Below are 27,243 nucleotides of genomic sequence, written 5' to 3' on the forward strand. Positions count from 1 at the left end.
ATAATACTGGAGAATAAGAACAAATGATGCATATGTATCATATATACAGGAATATGTCGATTAGTCATGTCAGGAACTAGTCACATGTTTAAGGTGCATGTCAAGATTAAATAACATCTAGAAAATGTTTCTGTGTATGTAAACATGTAGGACCATGTGACCGTTTCTTGAACAATCATCCGATATGCTGGTCTTCATCTAATCAGCTCTTCTGATCTTTGCATTTAAACATTTACTTTTACAATCAATATGTCAAATGTTGTCACTGTGAAGAGAAACATGAGAGTGATACGCAATATCAGGAAACGTGCCAAACTTGTACAATACAGTTCAGAAGTTTGAGGTCGTGTGAATATTCTTTTTTTTTTCTGAAAATCAAAAATACAGTAAAACAGTGAAATATTATATAATGTAAATCATGTTTTCTATGTGAATATACAGTAAAGTGTAATTTATTCCTGTGATCAAAGCTGAATGTTCAGCATCATTACTCCAGTCTTCAGTGTCACATGATCCTTCAGAAATCACTCTAATATGAGGATCTGATGATCAAGAAACATTTATGATTATTATCAGTGTTGAAAACAGCTTAATATTTTTGTGGAAACTGATACATTTTAATTTTCAGCATTTTTTGATGAATAGAAAGTTCAAAAGAACAGCATTTATTTGAAATAGAATCTTTTGTAACATAAATGTCTTTACTGTCACTTTTGATACATTTAATGCATCAGTGATAAAAAAAAGTATTCTTTTAAATTATGTAATTTACATTTCAATAATTAAATCAGTTAAATATTTTTAAAAAAGATGTACCCCAAGCTTCTGAACGGTAGTGTACCAACAGTAGGGCAGAGGCATTAAAATTCAACTTTGTACCTTATTTACCTCTCAAAAATTCAGTGTTTTCATCAAAACGACTTTCACTTTTTGAGAATTCAGATAAAAATGGAGAGGCATTAAAATTCACCTTATTTACTTGTAATACTAGTCTAAGCAGTGTAAATGTTTTAAGTTCAGAAGCTCCTCTGATCCATCCGTACGTCAGAAGATCCTTCATCAGCGTCAGTAGAGCATGGCGCTCACTACGCCAAAGTCACAGGTTCGATTCCCAGGGAAAGAAGGAACTGATCAAATCTTAAGGCCCGTTCACACCAAGATCGATAACTTATAAGCGTCCACACCAATGCATGAAAACGTTCTGTTTATAATAAGTGTGCTGTCGCTTTAAGTGCTCAAGCAACCCTCATGCTCTTCGCGTGGCGGTCAAAAATGACAGATTTTTTATTTTATTTTATTTCAATGAAAGGAATGTACTATATTTTAGTTTGATAATGTTTTTCATTTAATATTTTGTATTTTTCAGGGGGATTTATGGTACAAAATTAGATTTACACTGTATTTATAATCCATTTATTCACTTTTTGAGCATAGACCTGAAAATTAAATTTCCAACTTAAACTGTGGTAAATCTTGAATGCTTTAGAGCGACAGACTGAAGTTTGATCTCTTTTCAAAGAAGACACTTGGCAGATTATTGCTTAAGTGAAAAAAAGTATTAAGTTTACTGTTATGAAAAGTGCATTTTTCAACATTTTTGGAGCCGTGGTGTGCCGACTTTTTTCCTTTTTTAATGAAAAATGCACAAAAATACTATTTAAAATTTTTATAGGAAATCTATATTTTCATTTTAATTATAAATCTAAACAATTTGTGCTCCAAATTTTAGCTTGATATCTCAAAAAATGAGCTTTCAGAGAGATGTTGTTCGGCTGCAGTACCAAACGCTTCCACTAGATGAAATTCGTATCGCATTCATTTCCAATGCGCTCATTTTTGACTGCGAGGAGCTCACGTGTGTCTATTTTTTTCAGGGCCATTAAACCTTTTCCAATCATTTCCATGATTTTTTTACAGCAAGTGCCAAAACCGTGACCAAGTTTCATACCATTCCAATTAGTCAAAAAATAAAAATGTACAAATTTTCGGTCAAAAATGACCAAAGAGCACCAGATGTCGGGTTCAGACTACACAATATTTTTGCCTGTTACAATAGTCACGGTGTCAGATTATGCTTTTTTTTTTTCTTGTCATGAACAAGAACCATTTCAGATCACACTGTTTCCTGACCAATCATTGTTCCTCTGTGTCATTATCGTTATAGTCGTGCTGTGAACGATTTTAAAAAACTATTATCTTTATCATAATAGTTATCGTCTTTGGTGTACCTCTGGGAATCCTCGAACCCAATGGAGACTCAGTCATCCCGTTATTTCAGTGGTCCATCAAACATAGAGAAACGTAAAGATAAGCGAGGTCATTCTCCAGCCTGATTGGCCCTTGTGTTCGCTGACCTGTCCTCTATTGGACAGAAAGTCGTTCGGTCACAGGCTGCAGGTCCGGCCTCATGGACTCGCAGTCCTCCGCTCCTTCGTCCTCGCGCATGTACATGAGGAAGAGTGTGACGGTGGCGAAGGTGGTGGCGTTCACAGGGAACGCTCTCAGGAGAGTGGAGGTCAGGCCACGAGTGAACGCCCTCCACCCCTCCCTCCGCCAGCTCTGGCGCACACAATCCATGATCCCGTCGTACCTGTTGGCTCCGTCAGCCTGGAGGCGGGACTTAATGACGTCCACCGGATAGGTGGAGAGCCAGGACGCGATTCCCGACATGCCTCCCGCTAGGAGCAGCTTGGGAATGATGTATCCGTCGCCGGGTTCGCAGCGTAGCGATCGCGTTAGCGTGTCGTACGTCAGGAAGTAGATGCCGAAGCCTGGCGTCTCGCGGATCACGGTTGTCACCATTCCTCGGTTGATTCCTCGGATTCCCTCCTTCCGGTAGATTCGGATCAGGCAGTCCAGAGAGTTCTTGTAGAGCCTCCGGGTCGTGTTCTTCTGGCCCGTTCCTTGCGTCTGCATGCGGGTCTTGGCGAGCTCCATCGGGCAGCAGATGATGCACTGGATTAGCCCGGCCGCCGCGCCCGCTAGGAACTGGTGCCGCGGCGTATCCGCGCCCAACATGCGCATGGCGTTCCCCTGGACGCCGAACACGATAGCGTTGATGAAGGTCAGGCCCATCATCGGGGAGCCGATGCCTTTATAGAGACCCAACATCTGGAGAAACAGAAAGGGTTAATGAAGAGCAAAGGGTTAATGAGGAGTGAAGGGTTAATCCCAGCAAGCATTATCCGCCATTTCTCCGTCTCGGTTAACTATAGACCCGGTATAGTCTGGCTATGAGTAACACACTTCTAGCAATAATAACCTTGAGTTTGGTTACATGTCTTTTTGTCAAAATATCAATAATAATTAAATTTTCACTGACAGCCCAAACTTTGCCTTGTTTGAGCCTAGACATCTGGGCTGTATTTGGACGGATATTAAACGTTTTTTAAACGCAGAATTGCTTGCTGGGATGTCTTCAGAACCTGAAACCCTTCGTCTCAGTAAATATAGATGTTCCCTGAGCCAGATTTAGCTCTGCGTCTCGTTCCTGACGGCTCGAGTGACTCCTGGAGCTCAGGTTATTAGAGAACTACAACTACAGACATTTAGCATTCTGAATATCACTGGTAAATGATCTGCAGTTCAAGGGAAATAAACTCTTGTGAGAAACCACACTCAGTCTCTCAGTTCTCCTCTGGCCATTGAGCGAACAGTGTATGATTATAGTTATAGTAGTAATAAATCCCACTCACTGTTTCTTGTCGAATGATGGACTGGAAGCAGTGAAGCGTCCCGCGATACAAGGGCTTTTCCACACTCTGAACCTGCAGTCGCACCTGAAACATGCAGCGTTTCTCATCACACTGGAACTAATGCGAGGAATGCTTGACAAACAGCAGAAATCACAGAAGAAGTGAATGAAACTAGATCTGGGTGATGTTTGTCCTGGCTGTGTGTGGATTTACATTCAATGACAGTCCAGTCCAATGAAACAGAGGAAATGACCTGGTCTTTACTTCCGAGGTTAACCCCCGAGCGGCCGGTGTAACCGCCTCGCTCTCATCTACAACAAAGCAATACTTTTGCTGTAAAAGACCCTTCGGCTGTGAGGTTTCGATCAGGTTATAAAGGCATCAGGGCGAGACGAGAGAAGAGGCTTTAACGAGTCGTTCACTTCAGAATTAAAATCTCCTGATAATTTACTCTCAACCACGTCATCCAAGACGTTCATGTCTTTCTTTCTTCAGTGGAAAAGAAATTAAGGTTTTTGAGGAAAACTTTCCAGGGTTTTTAAATCTTGGATGTTGAAAGGTCAAGCGTGACGTAGGGGTAAGAACCGACCCAGTGTTTACAAAGCGAACGTGCAAAGACTGAATCAAACACCATTTACAAAATAAATTAATAAATAAAAGGTAAAACAACGATGTCGGACGATTTTGAAGTTGGAGGAAAATGAGATGAGAGTTTTTCGCCCTACATTTATAAACCAGAACACGCGTGACCTTTCAACCTGATTACGTAATGTGTGTCGCATCACAGCGAGAGCAAGACCAGCATTAGTGGTTAAAAGTATATAAATGTGTATTTAGTTGTAAAACGTCCGCTGGTTTGTCTAGATGAGACTCTTATTCCTCGGCTGGATCGTGCCGAGACTTTGAAGCTGCACTGAAACTCACATCTGGACCTTCGACCCGTTGGACCCCATTGAAGACACTATATGGAGGAACATCCTGGAGTGTTTTCCTCAGAAACCTTCATTTCTTTCCCACTGAAGAAAGAAAGACATGAACATCTTGGATGACGAGGAGGAGAGTAAATCATCAGGAGATTTTAATTCTGAAGTGAACGACTCCTTTAAAACACGAGCTCATGTGAGACTCGATCTTGCCCTTTGCCTTTAAGAACAGCAACACTTTCAGTGTTAGTTTTCATTCACAGAAACACACATGCAACGCTAATGACAAAAACAACCTGATTTACTTAATGCAATACACACCTCTGAGCATGTGTGTGTGTGTTTAATATCCAGTGAGAGTTTGTCATTAATCACTTAGTAGTTTTAGTACAGTAAAGACATGCTTCATGATGCACTATATCAGATACACATTTACCACATGCTTTTATCCAAAGAAACTCACATTTGCATTCAAGGTTCCAGCCACCGGAACATTCTCTCGGCGTTATGAACAAAAGTTCTTCCAGTAACATTAAAAGGACGTTCGTTCAAAGTTATCTCGTCTTTAATATTTTTAAATGTAACAATACTTGATTCAGAACGTTCAGAGAACATTCAAAAGTAACATTCCAGAATGTCTGAAGAATGATACAATGTAAGTTCCCTCAACGTTCACATAACCAAGAAAAAACATTTAAAAAACATTTAAAATGGACGTTTTGGACATTCAGAAATAACGTTTTCATAACTTAATAACTTAATAACAGCAAAACGATCTTAGAACATATTTTTGTTGAGTCTTGGTTGAGACTGGAACTCTCAAATCTCAAGCTAAAACATTAAAATATTAATATAATTTGTAGTTGTAATTAGATTTTAATTGATTATACACTTTATACATCAAAAATAAAGGTTGGTTGCCTTTCAATGATCAGTTCTTTTTTTTTTTCTTAGTGTGAAGAAGATTTTAATAATCGAAATAATCTGTTCCCACTATAACGAATCTTGTGCTGTGGAAATATCCCATGGCTGTTTAAGGTTCTTCATGGAACCGTTGATGCCAGTAAAGAACCTTGAGTTTTAAGAGTGATTTACACAGTTAAAGCGTGAATGCAGAAGCACAAGTGTTCAGTTTGTCGATGCGCACATGCGTTCAGTGTTGGAGTGTGTTCAGTGTTGGAGTGTGTTCAGTGTTGGAGTGTGTTCAGTGTTGGAGTGCGTTCAGTGTTCGAGTGCGTTCAGTGTTGGAGTGTGTTCAGTGTTGGAGTGTCCAGTGTGTTCAGTGTTGGAGTGTGTTCAGTGTTGGAGTGTGTTCAGTGTTGGAGTGTGTTCAGTGTTCGAGTGTCCAGTGTGTTCAGTGTTGGAGTGTGTTCAGTGTTGGAGTGTGTTCAGTGTTGGAGTGTGTTTAGTGTTCGAGTGTCCAGTGTGTTCAGTGTTGGAGTGTGTTCAGTGTTGGAGTGTGTTCAGTGTTGGAGTGTGTTCAGTGTTGGAGTGTGTTCAGTGTTCGAGTGTCCAGTGTGTTCAGTGTTGGAGTGTGTTCAGTGTTGGAGTGTGTTCAGTGTTGGAGTGTGTGTTCAGTGTTGGAGTGTGTGTTCAGTGTTGGAGTGTGTTCAGTGTTGGAGTGCGTTCAGTGTTGGAGTGTGTTCAGTGTTGGAGTGTGTTCAGTGTTGGAGTGTCCAGTGTGTTCAGTGTTGGAGTGTGTTCAGTGTTGGAGTGTGTTCAGTGTTGGAGTGTGTTCAGTGTTCGAGTGTCCAGTGTGTTCAGTGTTGGAGTGTGTTCAGTGTTGGAGTGTGTTCAGTGTTGGAGTGTGTTCAGTGTTGGAGTGTCCAGTGTGTTCAGTGTTGGAGTGTGTTCAGTGTTGGAGTGTGTTCAGTGTTCGAGTGTCCAGTGTGTTCAGTGTTGGAGTGTGTTCAGTGTTGGAGTGTGTTCAGTGTTGGAGTGTGTGTTCAGTGTTGGAGTGTGTTCAGTGTTGGAGTGTGTTCAGTGTTGGAGTGTGTGTTCAGTGTTGGAGTGTGTTCAGTGTTGGAGTGTGTTGAGTGTTGGAGTGTGTTCAGTGTTGGAGTGTGTTCGAGTGTCCAGTGTGTTCAGTGTTGGAGTGTGTTCAGTGTTGGAGTGTGTTCAGTGTTGGAGTGTGTTCAGTGTTGGAGTGTGTTCAGTGTTGGAGTGTGTTCAGTGTTGGAGTGTGTTCAGTGTTGGAGTGTGTTCAGTGTTGGAGTGTGTTCAGTGTTCAGTGTGTTCAGTGTTGGAGAGTGTTGGAGTGTGTTCAGTGTTGGAGTGTGTTCAGTGTTGGAGTGTGTTGAGTGTTGGAGTGTGTTCAGTGTTGGAGTGTGTTCAGTGTTGGAGTGTGTGTTCAGTGTTGGAGTGTGTTCAGTGTTGGAGTGTGTGTTCAGTGTTGGAGTGTGTTCAGTGTTGGAGTGTGTTCAGTGTTGGAGTGTGTTCAGTGTTGGAGTGTGTGTTGAGTGTTGGAGTGTGTTGAGTGTTGGAGTGTGTTCAGTGTTGGAGTGTGTTCAGTGTTGGAGTGTGTTCAGTGTTGGAGTGTGTTGAGTGTTGGAGTGTGTGTTGAGTGTTGGAGTGTGTGTTCAGTGTTGGAGTGTGTTCAGTGTTGGAGTGTGTTCAGTGTTGGAGTGTGTTCGAGTGTCCAGTGTGTTCAGTGTTGGAGTGTGTGTTCAGTGTTGGAGTGTGTTCAGTGTTGGAGTGTGTGTTCAGTGTTGGAGTGTGTTCAGTGTTGGAGTGTGTTCAGTGTTGGAGTGTGTTCGAGTGTCCAGTGTGTTCAGTGTTGGAGTGTGTGTTCAGTGTTGGAGTGTGTTCAGTGTTGGAGTGTGTTCAGTGTTGGAGTGTGTTCAGTGTTGGAGTGTGTTCAGTGTTGGAGTGTGTTCAGTGTTGGAGTGTGTTCAGTGTTGGAGAGTGTTGGAGTGTGTTCAGTGTTGGAGTGTGTTCAGTGTTGGAGTGTGTGTTCAGTGTTGGAGTGTGTTCAGTGTTGGAGTGTGTTCAGTGTTGGAGTGTGTGTTCAGTGTTGGAGTGTGTTCAGTGTTGGAGTGTGTGTTCAGTGTTGGAGTGTGTGTTCAGTGTTGGAGTGTGTTCAGTGTTGGAGTGTGTTCAGTGTTGGAGTGTGTTGAGTGTTGGAGTGTGTTGAGTGTTGGAGTGTGTTCAGTGTTGGAGTGTGTTCAGTGTTGGAGTGTGTTCAGTGTTGGAGTGTGTGTTCAGTGTTGGAGTGTGTTCAGTGTTGGAGTGTGTGTTCAGTGTTGGAGTGTGTTCAGTGTTGGAGTGTGTGTTCAGTGTTGGAGTGTGTGTTCAGTGTTGGAGTGTGTTCAGTGTTGGAGTGTGTTCAGTGTTGGAGTGTGTTCAGTGTTCAGTGTGTTCAGTGTTGGAGTGTGTTCAGTGTTGGAGTGTGTTCAGTGTTGGAGTGTGTGTTCAGTGTTGGAGTGTGTTCAGTGTTGGAGTGTGTTCAGTGTTGGAGTGTGTTCAGTGTTCAGTGTGTTCAGTGTTGGAGTGTGTTCAGTGTTGGAGTGTGTGTTCAGTGTTGGAGTGTGTTCAGTGTTGGAGTGTGTTCAGTGTTCAGTGTTGGAGTGTGTTCAGTGTTGGAGTGTGTTCAGTGTTGGAGTGTGTTCAGTGTTGGAGTGTGTTCAGTGTTGGAGTGTGTTCAGTGTTGGAGTGTGTTCAGTGTTGGAGTGTGTTCGAGTGTGTTCAGTGTTCGAGTGTGTTCAGTGTTCGAGTGTGTTGGAGTGTGTTCAGTGTTGGAGTGTGTTCAGTGTTGGAGTGTGTTCAGTGTTGGAGTGTGTGTTCAGTGTTGGAGTGTGTGTTCAGTGTTGGAGTGTGTTCAGTGTTCGAGTGTGTTCAGTGTTGGAGTGTGTTCAGTGTTGGAGTGTGTTCAGTGTTGGAGTGTGTTCAGTGTTGGAGTGTGTTCAGTGTTGGAGTGTGTTCAGTGTTGGAGTGTGTTCAGTGTTGGAGTGTGTTCAGTGTTCAGTGTGTTCAGTGTTGGAGTGTGTTCAGTGTCCAGTGTGTTCAGTGTTCAGTGTGTTCAGTGTTGGAGTGTGTTCAGTGTTGGAGTGTGTTCAGTGTTGGAGTGTGTTCAGTGTTGGAGTGTGTGTTCAGTGTTGGAGTGTGTTCAGTGTTCGAGTGTGTTCAGTGTTGGAGTGTGTGTTGAGTGTTGGAGTGTGTGTTCAGTGTTGGAGTGTGTTCAGTGTTCGAGTGTGTTCAGTGTTGGAGTGTGTGTTGAGTGTTGGAGTGTGTGTTCAGTGTTGGAGTGTGTTCAGTGTTGGAGTGTGTGTTCAGTGTTGGAGTGTGTTCAGTGTTCGAGTGTGTTCAGTGTTGGAGTGTGTGTTGAGTGTTGGAGTGTGTGTTCAGTGTTGGAGTGTGTGTTGAGTGTTGGAGTGTGTGTTGAGTGTTGGAGTGTGTTGAATGTTGGAGTGTGTGTTCAGTGTTGGAGTGTGTGTTGAGTGTTGGAGTGTGTGTTCAGTGTTGGAGTGTGTGTTGAGTGTTGGAGTGTGTGTTGAGTGTTGGAGTGTGTTGAATGTTGGAGTGTGTGTTCAGTGTTGGAGTGTGTGTTGAGTGTTGGAGTGTGTGTTGAGTGTTGGAGTGTGTTGAGTGTTGGAGTGTGTGTTGAGTGTTGGAGTGTGTGTTGAGTGTTGGAGTGTGTTGAATGTTGGAGTGTGTGTTCAGTGTTGGAGTGTGTTGAGTGTTGGAGTGTGTGTTGAGTGTTGGAGTGTGTGTTGAGTGTTGGAGTGTGTTGAATGTTGGAGTGTGTGTTCAGTGTTCGAGTGTGTTCAGTGTTGGAGTGTGTGTTGAGTGTTGGAGTGTGTGTTCAGTGTTGGAGTGTGTGTTGAGTGTTGGAGTGTGTGTTCAGTGTTGGAGTGTGTGTTGAGTGTTGGAGTGTGTGTTGAGTGTTGGAGTGTGTGTTCAGTGTTGGAGTGTGTGTTCAGTGTTGGAGTGTGTGTTGAGTGTTGGAGTGTGTTGAGTGTTGGAGTGTGTGTTCAGTGTTGGAGTGTGTGTTGAGTGTTGGAGTGTGTGTTCAGTGTTGGAGTGTGTGTTGAGTGTTGGAGTGTGTGTTGAGTGTTGGAGTGTGTTGAATGTTGGAGTGTGTGTTCAGTGTTGGAGTGTGTGTTGAGTGTTGGAGTGTGTGTTGAGTGTTGGAGTGTGTGTTCAGTGTTGGAGTGTGTGTTGAGTGTTGGAGTGTGTGTTGAGTGTTGGAGTGTGTGTTCAGTGTTGGAGTGTGTGTTGAGTGTTGGAGTGTGTTGAATGTTGGAGTGTGTGTTCAGTGTTGGAGTGTGTGTTGAGTGTTGGAGTGTGTGTTGAGTGTTGGAGTGTGTTCAGTGTTGGAGTGTGTTGAATGTTGGAGTGTGTGTTCAGTGTTGGAGTGTGTTGAGTGTTGGAGTGTGTGTTGAGTGTTGGAGTGTGTGTTGAGTGTTGGAGTGTGTTGAATGTTGGAGTGTGTGTTCAGTGTTGGAGTGCGTTGAGTGTTGGAGTGTGTGTTGAGTGTTGGAGTGTGTGTTGAGTGTTGGAGTGTGTGTTCAGTGTTGGAGTGTGTGTTCAGTGTTGGAGAGTGTTCAGTGTTGGAGTGTGTGTTCAGTGTTGGAGTGTGTGTTCAGTGTTGGAGTGTGTTCAGTGTTGGAGTGTGTGTTGAGTGTTGGAGTGTGTTGAAAGTTGGAGTGTGTGTGTTGAGTGTTGGAGTGTGTGTTGAGTGTTGGAGTGTGTGTTCAGTGTTGGAGTGTGTGTTCAGTGTTGGAGTGTGTGTTGAGTGTTGGAGTGTGTGTTCAGTGTTGGAGTGTGTGTTCAGTGTTGGAGTGTGTGTTCAGTGTTGGAGTGTGTGTTGAGTGTTGGAGTGTGTGGAGTGTTGGAGTGTGTTCAGTGTTGGAGTGTGTGTTGAGTGTTGGAGTGTGTGTTGAGTGTTGGAGTGTGTGTTGAGTGTTGGAGTGTGTGTTCAGTGTTGGAGTGTGTGTTCAGTGTTGGAGTGTGTGTTGAGTGTTGGAGTGTGTGGAGTGTTGGAGTGTGTTCAGTGTTGGAGTGTGTGTTGAGTGTTGGAGTGTGTGTTGAGTGTTGGAGTGTGTGTTCAGTGTTGGAGTGTGTTCAGTGTTGGAGTGTGTTCAGTGTTGGAGTGTGTTCAGTGTTGGAGTGTGTGTTCAGTGTTGGAGTGTGTGTTCAGTGTTGGAGTGTGTTCAGTGTTGGAGTGTGTGTTGAGTGTTGGAGTGTGTGTTGAGTGTTGGAGTGTGTGTTGAGTGTTGGAGTGTGTGTTCAGTGTTGGAGTGTGTGTTCAGTGTTGGAGTGTGTTCAGTGTTCGAGTGTGTTGAGTGTTGGAGTGTGTGGAGTGTTGGAGTGTGTGTTCAGTGTTGGAGTGTGTGTTGAGTGTTGGAGTGTGTGTTGAGTGTTGGAGTGTGTGTTCAGTGTTGGAGTGTGTGTTCAGTGTTGGAGTGTGTGTTGAGTGTTGGAGCCGGACGTACCTTCACCGTATCGAACGGATGTCCGACCAGAACACCAGCGGCTCCTGCAACATCAGAACATTCAGTCAGAGGCTTCAATCCACAGTGAGTTCTGTGTTCACTGGCATGTGATCAGTTCATGCATTCCCTGGGAATCGAACCCATGATCCGGTGTTGCGAGCGGCGATCTCATGATCTCAACTCAAGTCACATCTCCTTCATTTATACAGCGCTTTAACAACACAGATCACAGCAGCTTTACAGTGATAACAGGAGATTACAGTAACAGAGATTGGGCTTTACAGCAGATCTAGAATAGAGTTATTGTCCAGATAAAGTTAGTTCTGAGTGCTTCACTTCCGTTATGAGAAGAGAAAAGCCCCTGATGAGTGTGAGCGCGTCAGGTCTGGTATATTTGACTGAAGCGTGTGATGATGCAACCGTGTCTGAGCTGCAGTCCTTGACCTGCCAAACCTGCGTCATACGAGCATGAGGCAAGAGCCCAGAGTCATGATCATACAGGCAAACCAAACACTATTCACACGCCAGAGATCATTCCACTAGTGTGATCAGGACACTAGAGTTCATTAGTGTGAGTGAGGAGAGCAGAATAAAGTAAACTGTGACATTGGGCCCAAAAATGATTGGGACACTTTGAGCTGATCATGTTTTGCTGAAGTGTGTTGTCTTTAATTGCTAATGCTCTTTTTACACACAGACTGAACACAATGAAGCATTGCTTGGTGATTGGTTGAGCTAAACTGGTATTATCTAATTGTGTAGTTAAATTTAACAGCTGACAGATATTCAACATAATTCATGTGTGAGACAGTCTAACAGAAGGACGGACAAAACCAGTCAAATATCAACTGAGTTCTGCTCATATTTTACTACCATTCTCTAAACTATAGCGAATAAACTGATAATGTGAGAAATGTTGAAGGTGTGTGAGTAAGGTTTGGTTTGACTGTGCTCATGCTTCACAGGATCAGTCCTGTTTATGAGCTTTACTTCTAACAGAAAGACTGAGTTTGTGAAGGTTTGAGAGTTTCGGACTGAATGAAGAGTCTCACAGAGAGCTACTAAATCACTTTAACAAACATGAGCCATCTCTGAACCTCCTTAAGCTGGACTGAGACGCTGTTTTCTTCTGGACACAAACTCTGCATTATTGTCCTGTTATCTCAGTAAAGCTGCTGTGAAACACTCAGTGTGTATAAAGCGCTGTATAGATGAAGGAGACTCGACTCTCGGCTTCAGCTTGAGCTCCAGATCACTCTTCAAATCATGTTATTTGATCATTTCTGTGCTTTCAGTGCTGTGGCATGACTTACCCCCAATGCACCCTGCAGCAAAGTCCATCGCTATTCCTGAGATGAAGAAGAAGAAGAGCCTGTCCTGCTGGTCTCCTGATGGTGTGTGTGTGTGTGTGTGTGTGTGAGCTCTCGAGCAGCTGCTGTCAGCGGGACACGCTATTTTTACTGAATGAAGTTGATATGAAGGGGAAAGTCCATCTGTGACCAATAGAAGCTCAAGGATGAAGAAACACCCCCATCATCATCATCACCATCATCATCATCATCATCATCATAAATCAACTCATAATGAGCCGGATCTGATTAACAGTGCAGCAGAACTTCAGTATTATCCTTCAACCATAGAAAACCTGTTACTTAAAATATCGATAACACTTTACAATAAGGCTCAACATTAGTTAATGTATTAACTAGCATGAACTAACAATGAGCAATACATTTATTACAGTATTTATTAATCTTTGTTAATGTTAGTTAATAAAAATCCAGCTGTTGTTTGTTCATGTTAGTTCACAGTGCATTAACTAATGTTAACTAATACAACCTTTGATTTTAATAACGTGTTAGTAAATTAATATTGAAATTAATATTAACTATGATTAATAAATTCTGTAGAAGTATTGCTCATTATTAGTTCATGTTAACTAATGAATCTTACTGTAAAGTGTTACCAAATACAATCAAATGTATTATGTTTCAGCTATTGCCAAGGCAACATTTCTCATTAAATACTAAAATAACTAAAACTTAAATAAAAATTAATAAACAAGTAATAAAAACTCAGTGAGTGTTTTAGCGCAATTTTCTCACCTCATGGGATCACAACACTAAGAGATAGTAAATCTTTTCCTGGATTTTTTTTGTGCGTTCCCGAGATTAGACCTTCCTTAACATAATGCCGAAAACCCGAAGTCTCTAGGTGGTCTGGTTGAGGAGGAGATAGAAGTGCAAGATTGGTGCGCACAGACGCACAGAAATCATGAGTTAACAATCGCAATTTGTCCGGTGGAAAATTGCGCTAAGAAGTATAGGAAATGCGACGACAACAAAAAACTTAGTGTTTATTTATTTTTATTTCAATTTCAAATACTTTATATTTTGCCATGAGAATAGCCGTGACGTGTCCTTAAAATATAAACAATTTGTAGAAATAAAATTGATCTTCGCGTTTGCGCGCTGAAGTGTTCAGATCTGAACATCTGTGAAACTCGTGACTGTAACTTTAATTCTGTTTCTTCCTCCTCCTCCTCCTCCTCGCCAGTGACAGTGACATGATGAAGAGCAGCGCCACACAGCGGACACACACTGCAGGAACACACACACCGATCTGACACTCGCCGGCTCTATATTTCATTCAGCTGATGTTTATATTTTCCGCGACTGTAAATCATAGAGATCATCAGAAACATCAGCGCGCGCGCTCGTCACTGTGAACGAGTGTGTTCTGAAGGACACGGTGACCTTCGGTTTCACATTCCTCAATGACAAAAGCGACACACACACACACACACACACCCGTATACGACACATGGCACGCGCTTCTCCAGCGTTGTTGTTCATCATCATCATCATCATGATGAAGACGTTTCTCCGCTGATCGAACCGGATGATTCCGATGCTTGTGTTTGATCGGTTCCGATAGATTCGGTTCTTCTGGTTCGGTTCCTCTGATCGATTCTTCTGGTTCATTTCCTCTGATCGGTTCTTCTGATTCGGATCCTCTGATCGGTTCTTCTGATTCGGATCCTCTGATCAGTTCTTCTGGTTCGGTTCCTCTGATCAGTTCTTCTGGTTCGGTTCCTCTGATCAGTTTTTCTGGTTCGGTTCCTCTGATCGGTTCTTCTGGTTCGGTTCCTCTGATCGGTTCGTCTGGTTCGGTTCCTCTGATCGGTTCTTCTGGTTCGGTTCCTCTGATCGGTTCTTCTGGTTCGGCTCGCGATGCATCTCGCGGATTTCATCGCCGGTTCTGTCGGAGGTTCGTGTGTGTCTCAGTGTGTGAATGTGACTAACAATTCTCCATGGGAAGTTTCATTTACACAAAGCTAAAGTATCTCATTCTGAATATCTCATTCATTGCTTTACTTTGTATGATACAATAAAATATATAAGCTGTTCAAGATAAAATAATGTCTTCTGACAACGTGTGTATACGGAAATAGAAAGTTATATGTATCTTCCACTCGTGTTTGATGTTAAATGTGCTCTTTTAAAGTTCTAGGCATATATGCAAATTAGTGCATCTTAAATAGATAAATGCACATTGGATAACAACTGTAGATTCTGTAAAGCATTAGATTAGAGCTGATAGAGTCTCATGAAGAATCATAAATGTGTCTTGTAGTTTTGAGTGTGTGATGTGTGTGTTCAGGAGCGTTTGGAGTGGCGGTGGGGTATCCGCTGGACACCGTGAAGGTAAAACCCTTCATCATCATCATCCTCAGCTGATCATACAGTCTCCAGGTGTGTGTGTGTGTGTGTGTGTGTAACGGCTGCTGATGTTGCAGGTGAGGCTCCAGACACAGACTCATTATTCCGGCGTTTGGGAATGTGTGAGAAGAACCTGCAGAACTGAAGGCGTGAGTATCCGAAACACTTAAACTCGTCATGAAAGTGAAGTAGCGCTGCTCTTCTCTCCTCTATTGTGTCGTATATCCGAGAGAAGCGCTTCTGGAACAAGAACACATGTGGGCGGGGCTTGATTGTGTCTGTGGGGAATTGATTGGATGGTTGTGGTTTGCTATTGGCTGATCTCCTGTGAGTGACAGGTTATAGCCCCGCCCACATCATCAGAGAAGAGAAGAGGTGTTATTCTGCTTCAGGATTATGAACACTGGTGTGTTTCAGGTCGCTGGTTTCTACCGAGGCATGTCGATGCCGCTGACCACCGTCTCCATCAGCTCGTCTCTGGTGTTCGGCACGTACAGGAACGTCCTGCATTCCCTGCATCAGATGCGGCACAGAAGCGCAGTGGAGCCGCATCATAAAGCTGATATATTCCTGTCTGGGTTCAGCGGAGGCGTCGCTCAGGTGCGCTTCATCGCTTCACACACATAGACTGTATAAACACTGGGTGTAGTGTGTGTGACGTCACCCGTAGTGTTCCTGAAGAGCGTTTCTGAAGCCTAAAGTGGGCGGAGCCGGCCGTCGCCATCTTGGCAGCGTCACTCCCGGATAAACGAACATGTGCGGCGAGGCGGATTAGCTGAGGTGACGTTACGCTAACAGACAGCAGACAAACGGCTAGTAGTGACAATCCACCTGTCACTCAAGTGGCCACGCCCTTAATTATGCAGAACTTTAAGTCTTAATATAATTTATACGGATGAGTCTTAAAATAATTCACCCCCTCACAGTCGTCATGAAGGGCAACATTAGCTATATAGACCAAAACCACTTTTTACACCAGACTGTAAACATGTGTTTCTCTGCTGTAAAGTTGAGCATTTTAACATGCGGGTCTATGGGATTGAGTGTCTTCTGCAGCCGGCCTCTAGTGGCCAGTCCATGAACTGCAGTTTAACTCTCTTCAGTGTTGGCTTCACGAGAGAGACCGGAAGGTGCCGCTTGTTCACACACGTGTTGTGTGTCACTGCGTGTTAGGGCTGTAACAATGTATCGTGTCACAATATATCGCAATACAAAAGTGCAACAATATGTATCGTGTATAGATCACGAATATCTGTATTGTCCTGTGCTTCGGGTTTCCAGCACTATTCATTCACACAATATAAAACTAAATTGAGCATTTTAATCAACAGTATATTTTTTGTTAACCTTTCATCATGTGTCTTGGAGTATCGCAGTAATATGGTACGGTGAGTTCAGTATCGAACCGTGACGTGAGGGAATCTTTACACCCCATGTGTGTGTAAACCTGCGTTTGTGTGTGTTCAGGTGTTGGTGATGTCTCCCGCAGACATGGTGAAGGTCCGTCTGCAGTGCCAGGCTGAAGGCCGTCGATACGGTGGGCCGCTGCACTGCCTGCTCAGAATCGCCCGAGACGAGGGTCCGCTGGGTCTTTATAAGGGTTCTGCTGCTCTAGCGCTGCGAGACGGACCCTCGTTCGCCACTTACTTCCTCACTTACAACACCATCTGTGAGGCGCTGTCAGCAGAGGACAAGCAGCCGGGTAAGATCATCCGAACATCGACTCACCAGAGGCGACACATCATGACAATCTGACACTTTCTCCGTGTGTAAGTGCTATAGTCGGGTCTACCAACACAGAAAACATGAAAGTGAAACCCAGTAACTGTGTTTTGATAAGTCTTTCTCTGACATTCAGAAACGTGTAAAAGTGAAACTCTTCCTGAGTCTCTCCGTAAGGCTGCACTGGTTATTCCTGCGGTTCTGGATGAGTGAGATTATTGGTGTGTTTTGTTATTGCCGGAGAATCTCCTGTATTATTAAACCAAGTTCTCTAACACGTCTTATTGCACTTTAACTGTCAAATGCACACAAGTTCACAAACACAGTCGGTTTTGTCTGTGAATGTAAACAGCAGGGAAAGAAACCGCACATGTACATTAGATCTGTGTATTAAAGTGACAGCAGCGTGATATACAGAACCTTCTGATATATATGCTGTTAATATGAATCAAACAAAGAAAGCCAGAAATCTCTCACTGCTCCTGACTGAACTACTTTAGTAGCTTTAATAAGGATGTTCTGGCGAGGAGATAAATATGGTGGACTGTGTGCATGCAGCTCACTGTAGGCGGAGTCTGTCAGCAGTCGTGGGCGGGTCTATGCAAATAAGGCGGAGTTTGACAGCAGTCGTGGGCGGGTCTATGCTAATAGGGCAGAGTCTGTCAGCAGTCGTGGGCAGGTCTATGCTAATAGGGCGGAGTTTGACAGCAGCCGTGGGCGGGTCTATGCTAATAGGGCGGAGTTTGTCAGCAGTCGTGGGCGGGTCTATGCTAATAGGGCGGAGTTTGTCAGCAGTCGTGGGCGGGTCTATGCAAATAAGGCGGAGTTTGACAGCAGTCGTGGGCGGGTCTATGCTAATAGGGCGGAGTTTGTCAGCAGTCGTGGGCGGGTCTATGCTAATAGGGCGGGGTTTCTCAGCAGTCGTGGGCGGGTCTATGCTAATAGGGCGGAGTTTGTCAGCAGTCGTGGGCGGGTCTATGCTAATAGGGCGGAGTTTGTCAGCAGTCGTGGGCGGGTCTATGCTAATAGGACGGGTTTGTCAGCAGTCGTGGGCGGGTCTATGCTAATAGGGCGGGGTTTCTCAGCAGTCGTGGGCGGGTCTATGCTAATAGGGTGGAGTCTGTCAGCAGTCGTGGGTGGGTCTATGCTAATAGGGCGGGGTCTGTCAGCAGTCGTGGGCGGTCTATGCTAATAGGGCGGAGTCTGTCAGCAGTCGTGGGTGGGTCTATGCTAATAGGGCGGAGTCTGTCAGCAGTCGTGGGTGGGTCTATGCTAATAGGGCGGAGTCTGTCAGCAGTCGTGGGTGGGTCTATGCTAATAGGGCGGGGTTTGTCAGCAGTCGTGGGTGGGTCTATGCTAATAGGGCGGGGTTTGTCAGCAGTCGTGGGCGGTCTATGCTAATAGGGCGGAGTCTGTCAGCAGTCGTGGGTGGGTCTATGCTAATAGGGCGGAGTCTGTCAGCAGTCGTGGGTGGGTCTATGCTAATAGGGCGGGGTTTGTCAGCAGTCGTGGGCGGTCTATGCTAATAGGGCGGAGTCTGTCAGCAGTCGTGGGTGGGTCTATGCTAATAGGGCGGAGTCTGTCAGCAGTCGTGGGTGGGTCTATGCTAATAGGGCGGGGTTTGTCAGCAGTCGTGGGTGGGTCTATGCTAATAGGACGGAGTTTGTCAGCAGTCGTGGACGGGGCCTGTGCAATGTGACGTCACATTCCTTAACTGTTCATTTTGAGACACTGTTTCAGATTTATGAGGAAAGCCACTCGTAATGATATTTTAGCACTAGAAAGAATAAAACCCCATTAAACATGAAAGTATTATGCAATAATTGAAGACATTTCTCCTTATATGGAACCTTTTTGGTATAAGATTGAGTGAAGAACCACTATTATATTTGTTGTGTTGTTGTGTTCTCAGGCTGGCCGGTGGTCCTCCTGGCCGGAGGTGTGTCGGGGATGTGTGGTTGGGCGGTCGGGACGCCGATGGACGTGATCAAGGCCCGTCTGCAGGTGTCGGGTGTGAGCGGCCGGCGCTACAGAGGATTCTTCCACTGCGTCACACACAGCGTGAGGACCGAAGGCATAGCCGTCCTGTTCAGAGGCCTGACGCTAAACTGCATCCGCGCCTTCCCCGTCAACATGTCCGTCTTCGCCACGTACGAACTGGTGGTTCGCTTTCTGCGTCCGGCGTCGTGAAGATCAGGCTCACTTCTTCTCTTTGCACAAGTTTTGGATCCTGCACAATGTTTAATATCGTGTGTGTGTGTGTTCATGAATGTGTATCAGTTGCATTAATGTGTATTTGAGTGTGTTTTGCAGTGTCTACCTCAGATGCTGAAGAGCATCATCACTGTCGAAGGGTTTGAGTTCAAACTCACTAACTACTGTCCTCTGACTCCAATCATGTTTAAACACCCATGAGCTGCTAGCTGTGTCTCCATCTAACACTGGGATTTAACTTGAGCGCTAAACTGGAATATGGCATAAAACATTTCTGTATAACGCAGCATTTCCATCTCATGTGTTCAAGAGAACAAAATCATCTCTTCCTGGGAAAATATCAGTAATAAAAGTGTAAGTTTCTGCAATCGGCTGTTTCTCCTCCATCATGAACGAGTGTGTCTCAGAGCGTCAGACGAAACACAGTAAACGCTGTCATGTTCTCTGGCGTTCGGATGCTGGTGTTCGGGAACACACTCGTGTGTGTGAGACGCTTCTGGAGGGAATTACACCAAATCATCCTGATCACACACTTTCAGAAACACCAAACCAACATTAGAGACGCTGCGACACCATTGGTCCACTGGTCACTCCAGTTATCCAATCACAGCCTCTACTGAGGCAAAGTCACATTAATGTTTTTTATGAATTAACATTCAGTAAATACGCACGTTTTATTATTGGATAAAAATTTATTTAAGCACATTTTTATAATTTATGCTCATTTTGTCATTTCCATCCAGCGTTTTTTTATGCGATATCCGAAATAAAAGTAGGTTGACGGAAACAGAGCTAGTGTTGGTCAGGTTTAACCCTTTAATCTCAGCTGTATGTGAGCGTGTCGAGCTGGTATCAGGGATTCACACGTTCACAGCATCAGTGTGGCACTGTTTATTCAGCACAGGGTTATTAGACACGAGCAGAAGACAGCGAGAGTCCGTTCCTCTGAAGGATGACGCGTGTGGTTTCTAGCAGTTGAAGTGTAGTTTGCGCGGGGTCATGAACTGTCGCACGGTCTCGTCGGTCACTAGCTTGCGTCTCTCCTGATGCGCTGCGATCATGGGCTGAAGCGTCTCGATCAAACACTTCTTCAGTTCGCCGGTGAGAAGCGCACCGCTCCTGTAGTCCTGAAACACAAGCGGATCCTTTACCCATCATGCTGTCAGTTTCAGAGAGTTACAGTCAAACCAACATTCACTCACACACACACACACACACACACACACACACACACACACACACACACACACACACACACACACACACACAGTCAAACCAACATTCACTCACACACACACACACACACACACACACACACAGTCAAACCAACATTCACTCACACACACACACACACACAGTCAAACCAACATTCACTCACACACCTTCAGCATTTCTCACATCATCAGTTTATTCGCTATAGTTTAGAGAATGGTGATAAAATATGAGCAGAACTCATTGATATTTGACTGGTTTTGTCCGTCCTTCTGTTAGACTGTCTCACACATGAATTATGTTGAATATCTGTCAGCTGTTAAATTTAACTACACAATTAGATAATACCAGTTTAGCTCAACCAATCACCAAGCAATGCTTCATTGTGTTCAGTCTGTGTGTAAAAAGAGCATTAGCAATTAAAGACAAACACACTTCAGCAAAACATGATCAGCTCAAAGTGTCCCAATCATTTTTGGGCCCAAATCTTTATAATTTTTACTGGTAGTCGCTGTCTGAAGAATTATTGGGTATAATATGTCACAGTTTACTTTATTTAGCTCTCCTCACTTACATAAATGAACTCTAGTGTCCTGCACACACTAGTGAAATGATATCTGGTGTCTATAGTGTTTGGTTAGACTGTATGATGACGTCATCAGTGTTTGCTCTCACCTGTCGGATCTTCTCCAGCTGTTCATCGTCTTCCAGGAAGAACGTCAGATACATGAAGGAAACGTCCACATCGGGATTCCCCCCGAGCTTCCGGTGTTCCTCGACCGTGTCCTTCCCGCCGGAGAACGCGTGTTTGTTGACCTGCAGTGAGAAGAGCTCGTGTGGTTCAGTGTCGTGTTAATAGTGTCTCCTTCCCCTCTGCACTGATAACACCTGGTCTAAACGATTCCAGGTCACATGGATCCGAGGAAACAACTAAAAGTCCAGACACTGTTGTGTGTGAATGAGCGGCCGGAGTGCATTAAGGGTTTCTGTTTTCTGTGAGAGCGGTGTGTGTTAGCGGCCGCTAAGTTCATAACAAATGATCTTTACAACGGAAGTGAATCAATCAAACTTTATCTGGACAGTAACTTTATTCTAGATCTGCTGTAAAGCCTAAACACTCTCTGTTACTGTAATCTCCTGTTATCACTGTAAAGCTGCTGTGATCTGTATTGTTAAAGCGCTGTATAAATGAAGACTTGACTTGAACGCTAGTTCAGTCGTGATGAGAGTGAACGGCACCTTGTTCTTGATCTGTTTGGCCGTGTCCGTGAGGAAGATGGAGGAGTTGGCGTCGCTAGCGCTCATCTTGGTCTGCGCGCCCTGAAGCGCCGGGAAGAACGTGGAGTGAAGCAGAGCCGGCTTCAGATAGCCGATCCGCGGAGCTACGTCTCGCGTCATCCGGAAATACGGATCCTGAGGAACAGACCATCATGTGACGTTCAGCAGCATCACTTCACACCATTAGAACGCTTATTAGTAGATTTAGCGGGAACACTTTACAATAAGGCTCAACATTAGTTAATGTATTAACTAGCATGAACTAACAATGAGCAATACATTTGTTACAGTATTTATTAATCTTTGTTAATGTTAGTTAATAAAAATATTGCTATTCATTGTTTGTTCATGTTAGTTCACAGTGTATTAACTAATTTTAACAAATATAACCTTTGATTTTAAATAACGTATTAGTAAATGTTTAAATTAATATAATTTATGATTAATAAATGCTGTAGAAGTATTGCTCATTATTAGTTCATGTTAACTAAGGTCATTAACTGACGTTAACTAAAGAACCTTATTGTAAAGTGTTACCGATTTAACAGATGAAAACATTTGCAGTTGGTTTGTTAAAGCTGTTATTCTTCATGTTTTGACCAGCAGGTGGCGCTGGCCTGTGGCGTTTCCAAGGTCATTTTATTTTGATTCAGAGAGTGGAAAAGCGTGTGAACGTGTATTTGAACGTCTCACCTGATCGATGGCACACGGAATGAGACACTGAACGTCATTCCTGTCACCGAAGATCTGCGGGAAAGAGTTGCTGAAGGACGGAGCCGCTTGAATGGCCGGGAAACTGATTTTACCTGAAAACATACGCGATTAAACGCGACTGACGAACACTGGATCAAACGCTTCAGAAGAAGAAGATCTGCTCACCGATACAGTCACTGTCTGTGAACCCGAAGATGCCTTTGACCTGGTTAAACGTCACATGCTTCTGGACCTTCACCACGTTTCTGTAGAACGAAGGACTCGCCCTGTCCAAACAAGTCAAATCATCAGGTTAATGTTTATAATATCTTCATTTATCAGATTAGAGCTGTGTGATATATATACTTACGTTTTGATAGTATGTAAACAATCAACATAATATAATAACAGTTATATCAATACGCAAATGAGATACGGTTATATAATGATAATAATAGCACTTATATCCATACGCAAATGAGATACGGTTATATAATGATAATAATAGCACTTATATCCATACGCAGATGAGATGCGGTTATATGATAATAATAGCACATATCCATACGCAGTTGAGATGCGGTTGTATAATGATAATAATCGCACTTATATTCATATGCTGACGAGATGCGGTTATATAATGATAATAATCACATGCTGACGAGATGCGGTTATATAATGATAATAATAGCACTTATATCCATACGCAGATGAGATTCGGTTATATAATGATAATAATAGCACTTATATCCATAAGCAAATGAGATGCGGTTATATAATAATAATAGCACTTATATCCATACGCAAATGAGATGCGGTTATATAATGATAATAATAGCACTTATATCCATACGCAGAGGAGATGCAGTTATATAATGATAATAATCACACTTATATCCATACGCAGATGAGATGCGGTTATATAATGATAATAATCACACTTATATCCATACACAGATGAGATGCAGTTATATAATGATAATAATCGCACTTATATCCATATGCAGACGAGATGCGGTTATATAATGAATAGCACTTATATCTATACGCAGATGAGATGCAGTTATATAATGATAATCTCACTTATATCCATACGCAGATGAGATGCGATTATATGATAATAATAGCACATATCCATACGCAGAGGAGATGCGGTTATATAATGATAATAATAGCACTTATATCCATACGCAGACGAGATGCAGTTATATAATGATAATCTCACTTATATCCATACGCAGATGAGATGTGGTTATATAATGATAATAATCGCACTTATATCCATATGCAGACGAGATGCGGTTATATAATGATAATAATAGCACTTATATCTATACGCAGATGAGATGCAGTTATATAATGATAATCTCACTTATATCCATACACAGATGAGATGCGGTTATATGATAATAATAGCACATATCCATACGCAGTTGAGATGCGGTTGTATAATGATAATAATAGCGGTTATATCCATACATAGAGGAGATGCAGTTATATGATAATAATAGCGGTTATATCCATACGCAGATGAGATTCGGTTATATAATGATAATAATAGCACTTATATCCATACGCAAATGAGATGCGGTTATATAATGATAATAATAGCACTTATATCCATACGTAGAGGAGATGCAGTTATATAATGATAATAATCACACTTATATCCATACGCAGATGAGATGCGGTTATATAATGATAATAATAGCACTTATATCTATACGCAGATGAGATGCAGTTATATAATGATAATCTCACTTATATCCATACGCAGATGAGATGCGGTTATATGATAATAATAGCACTTATATCTATACGCAGATGAGATGCAGTTATATAATGATAATCTCACTTATATCCATACGCAGATGAGATGCGGTTATATGATAATAACCCAAATAATAAGCGGTTATATAATAATATGTGATAATAATAGCACATATCCATACGCAGAGGAGATGCGGTTATATAATGATAATAATAGCACTTATATCCATACGCAGACGAGATGCAGTTATATAATGATAATCTCACTTATATCCATACACAGATGAGATGCGGTTATATGATAATAATAGCACATATCCATACGCAGTTGAGATGCGGTTGTATAATGATAATAATAGCGGTTATATCCATACATAGAGGAGATGCAGTTATATGATAATAATAGCGGTTATATCCATACGCAGATGAGATTCGGTTATATAATGATAATAATAGCACTTATATCCATACGCAAATGAGATGCGGTTATATAATAATAATAGCACTTACATCCATACGCAAATGAGATGCGGTTATATAATGATAATAATAGCACTTATATCCATACGTAGAGGAGATGCAGTTATATAATGATAATAATCACACTTATATCCATACGCAGATGAGATGCGGTTATATAATGATAATAATAGCACTTATATCTATACGCAGATGAGATGCAGTTATATAATGATAATCTCACTTATATCCATACGCAGATGAGATGCGGTTATATGATAATAATAGCACATATCCATACGCAGAGGAGATGCGGTTATATAATGATAATAATAGCACTTATATCCATACGCAGACGAGATGCAGTTATATAATGATAATCTCACTTATATCCATACGCAGATGAGATGCGGTTATATAATGATAATAATCGCACTTATATCCATATGCAGACGAGATGCGGTTATATAATGATAATAATAGCACTTATATCCATACGCAGACGAGATGCAGTTATATAATGATAATAATCGCACTTATATCCATATGCAGACGAGATGCGGTTATATAATGATAATAATAACACTTATATCCATACGCAGATGAGATGCGGTTATATAATGATAATAATCGCACTGATATCCATACGCAGAGGAGATGCGGTTATATAATGATAATAATAGCACTTATATCCATACGCAGACGAGATGCAGTTATATAATGATAATAATCGCACTTATATCCATATGCAGACGAGATGCGGTTATATAATGATAATAATAACACATATCTATACGCAGATGAGATGCAGTTATATAATGATAATCTCACTTATATCCATACGCAGATGAGATGCGGTTATATAATGATAATAATCGCACTGATATCCATATGCCGATGAGATGCGGTTATATAATGATAATAATCACACTTATATCCATACGCAGACGAGATGCGGTTATATAATGATAATAATCGCACTTTATCCATACGCAGACGAGATGCAGTTATATAATGAAAATAATCACACTTTATCCATACGCAGATGAGATGCGGTTATATAATGATAATAATCACACTTATATCCATACGCAGACGAGATGCGGTTATATAATGATAATAATCACACTTATATCCATACGCAGATGAGATGCGGTTAAATGATAATAATAGCACTTATATCCATACGCAGACGAGATGCAGTTATATAATGATAATAATCGCACTTATATCCATACGCAGATGAGATGCGGTTATATAATGATAATAATCACACTTATATCCATACGCAGATGAGATGCGGTTAAATGATAATTATAGCACTTATATCCATACGCAGACGAGATGCAGTTATGTAATGATAATAATAGCACTTATATCCATACGCAGATGAGATGCGGTTATATAATGATAATAATAGCACTTATATCCATACGCAGATGAGATGCGGTTATATAATGATAATAATCGCACTTATATCCATACGCAGATGAGATGCGGTTATATAATGATAATAATAGCACTTATATCTATACGCAGATGAGATGCAGTTATATAATGATAATCTCACTTATATCCATACGCAGATGAGATGCGGTTATATGATAATAATAGCACTTATATCTATACGCAGATGAGATGCAGTTATATAATGATAATCTCACTTATATCCATACACAGATGAGATGCGGTTATATGATAATAATAGCACATATCCATACGCAGTTGAGATGCGGTTGTATAATGATAATAATAGCGGTTATATCCATACATAGAGGAGATGCAGTTATATGATAATAATAGCACTTATATCCATACGCAGATGAGATTCGGTTATATAATGATAATAATAGCACTTATATCCATACGCAAATGAGATGCGGTTATATAATAATAATAGCACTTACATCCATACGCAAATGAGATGCGGTTATATAATGATAATAATAGCACTTATATCCATACGTAGAGGAGATGCAGTTATATAATGATAATAATCACACTTATATCCATACGCAGATGAGATGCGGTTATATAATGATAATAATAGCACTTATATCCATACGCAGATGAGATGCGGTTATATAATGATAATAATCGCACTTATATCCATACGCAGATGAGATGCGGTTATATAATGATAATAATCGCACTTATATCCATACGCAGATGAGATGCGGTTATATAATGATAATAATCGCACTTATATCCATATGCAGACGAGATGCGGTTATATAATGATAATAATAGCACTTATATCTATACGCAGATGAGATGCAGTTATATAATGATAATCTCACCTTATATCTATACGCAGATGAGATGCGATTATATGATAATAATAGCACATATCCATAAGCAGAGGAGATGCGGTTATATAATGATAATAATAGCACTTATATCCATACGCAGACGAGATGCGGTTATATAATGATAATAATCGCACTTATATCCATATGCAGACGAGATGCGGTTATATAATGATAATAATAACACTTATATCTATACGCAGATGAGATGCAGTTATATAATGATAATCTCACTTATATCCATACGCAGATGAGATGCGGTTATATAATGATAATAATCGCACTGATATCCATACGCCGATGAGATGCGGTTATATAATGATAATAATCACACTTATATCCATACGCAGACGAGATGCGGTTATATAATGATAATAATCGCACTTTATCCATACGCAGACGAGATGCAGTTATATAATGATAATAATCACACTTTATCCATACGCAGACGAGATGCGGTTATATAATGATAATAATCACACTTATATCCATACGCAGATGAGATGCGGTTAAATTATAATAATAGCACTTATATCCATACGCAGACGAGATGCAGTTATATAATGATAATAATAGCACTTATATCCATACGCAGATGAGATGCAGTTATGTAATGATAATAATAGCACTTATATCCATACGCAGACGAGATGCAGTTATATAATGATAATAATCGCACTTATATCCATACGCAGACGAGATGCGGTTATATAATGATAATAATCACACTTATATCCATACGCAGATGAGATGCGGTTAAATGATAATAATAGCACTTATATCCATACGCAGATGAGATGCGGTTATATAAT

The 27,243-nt window shown here is 41.8% G+C and overlaps 4 protein-coding genes across 11 annotated transcripts in view; 2 read left to right on the plus strand and 2 right to left on the minus strand.

The window, feature by feature from the left end:
- Positions 1 to 1,494: 1,494 nt before the first annotated feature.
- On the minus strand, positions 1,495 to 12,470 carry slc25a29l (solute carrier family 25 member 29-like). 2 transcript variants are annotated; one of them, XM_079852613.1, is made up of 4 exons: positions 12,366 to 12,470; positions 11,053 to 11,096; positions 3,696 to 3,779; positions 1,495 to 3,111 (listed from the first exon to the last, which is right to left on the minus strand). In XM_079852613.1, the coding sequence occupies exons 1-4, from the start codon at positions 12,391 to 12,393 to the stop codon at positions 2,362 to 2,364; spliced, it is 906 nt and encodes a 301-aa protein (XP_079708739.1). In that variant the 5' UTR covers positions 12,394 to 12,470; the 3' UTR covers positions 1,495 to 2,361. The 2 variants fall into 2 exon arrangements, with proteins under 2 accessions (XP_079708739.1, XP_079708740.1); XM_079852614.1 differs by lacking the exon at positions 12,366 to 12,470 and adding an exon at positions 3,909 to 4,006 and having other exon boundaries at positions 11,053 to 11,062.
- Positions 3,782 to 19,299, plus strand: slc25a47b (solute carrier family 25 member 47b). 7 transcript variants are annotated; one of them, XM_079852605.1, is made up of 7 exons: positions 3,782 to 3,856; positions 12,348 to 12,446; positions 14,716 to 14,759; positions 14,852 to 14,923; positions 15,192 to 15,374; positions 16,242 to 16,476; positions 18,409 to 19,299. In XM_079852605.1, coding segments are annotated over exons 1-7 (912 nt in total). In that variant the 5' UTR covers positions 3,782 to 3,855; the 3' UTR covers positions 18,687 to 19,299. The 7 variants fall into 7 exon arrangements, with proteins under 7 accessions (XP_079708731.1, XP_079708736.1, XP_079708735.1 ...); XM_079852610.1 differs by having other exon boundaries at positions 3,791 to 3,966; XM_079852609.1 differs by lacking the exon at positions 3,782 to 3,856 and adding an exon at positions 3,968 to 4,030.
- LOC307148195 (uncharacterized protein) lies at positions 5,527 to 10,902 on the plus strand (the record flags this gene model as incomplete). The annotated part of the gene is made up of 4 exons (XM_079853550.1): positions 5,527 to 6,256; positions 6,299 to 6,514; positions 6,691 to 6,943; positions 10,870 to 10,902. The coding sequence occupies exons 1-4, from the start codon at positions 5,766 to 5,768 to the stop codon at positions 10,900 to 10,902; spliced, it is 993 nt and encodes a 330-aa protein (XP_079709676.1). The 5' UTR covers positions 5,527 to 5,765.
- A 69-nt stretch (positions 19,300 to 19,368) lies between the features above and the next one.
- The window catches only part of wars1 (tryptophanyl-tRNA synthetase 1), a 14,551-nt gene continuing 6,676 nt past the window's right edge, over positions 19,369 to 27,243 (minus strand). The window contains exons 8-12 of the mRNA XM_079854417.1: positions 22,080 to 22,180; positions 21,894 to 22,006; positions 21,162 to 21,335; positions 20,598 to 20,738; positions 19,369 to 19,837 (exon numbers count right to left, since the gene is read on the minus strand). Of these exons, the coding sequence (XP_079710543.1) occupies positions 19,679 to 19,837; positions 20,598 to 20,738; positions 21,162 to 21,335; positions 21,894 to 22,006; positions 22,080 to 22,180 (688 nt within the window). The 3' untranslated portion in view covers positions 19,369 to 19,678. The remainder of the gene's footprint in view (positions 19,838 to 20,597; positions 20,739 to 21,161; positions 21,336 to 21,893; positions 22,007 to 22,079; positions 22,181 to 27,243) is intronic.

This window comes from Squalius cephalus, assembly GCF_949319135.1.
Source record: "Squalius cephalus genome assembly, chromosome: 20".
Lineage (NCBI taxonomy): Eukaryota > Metazoa > Chordata > Actinopteri > Cypriniformes > Leuciscidae > Squalius > Squalius cephalus.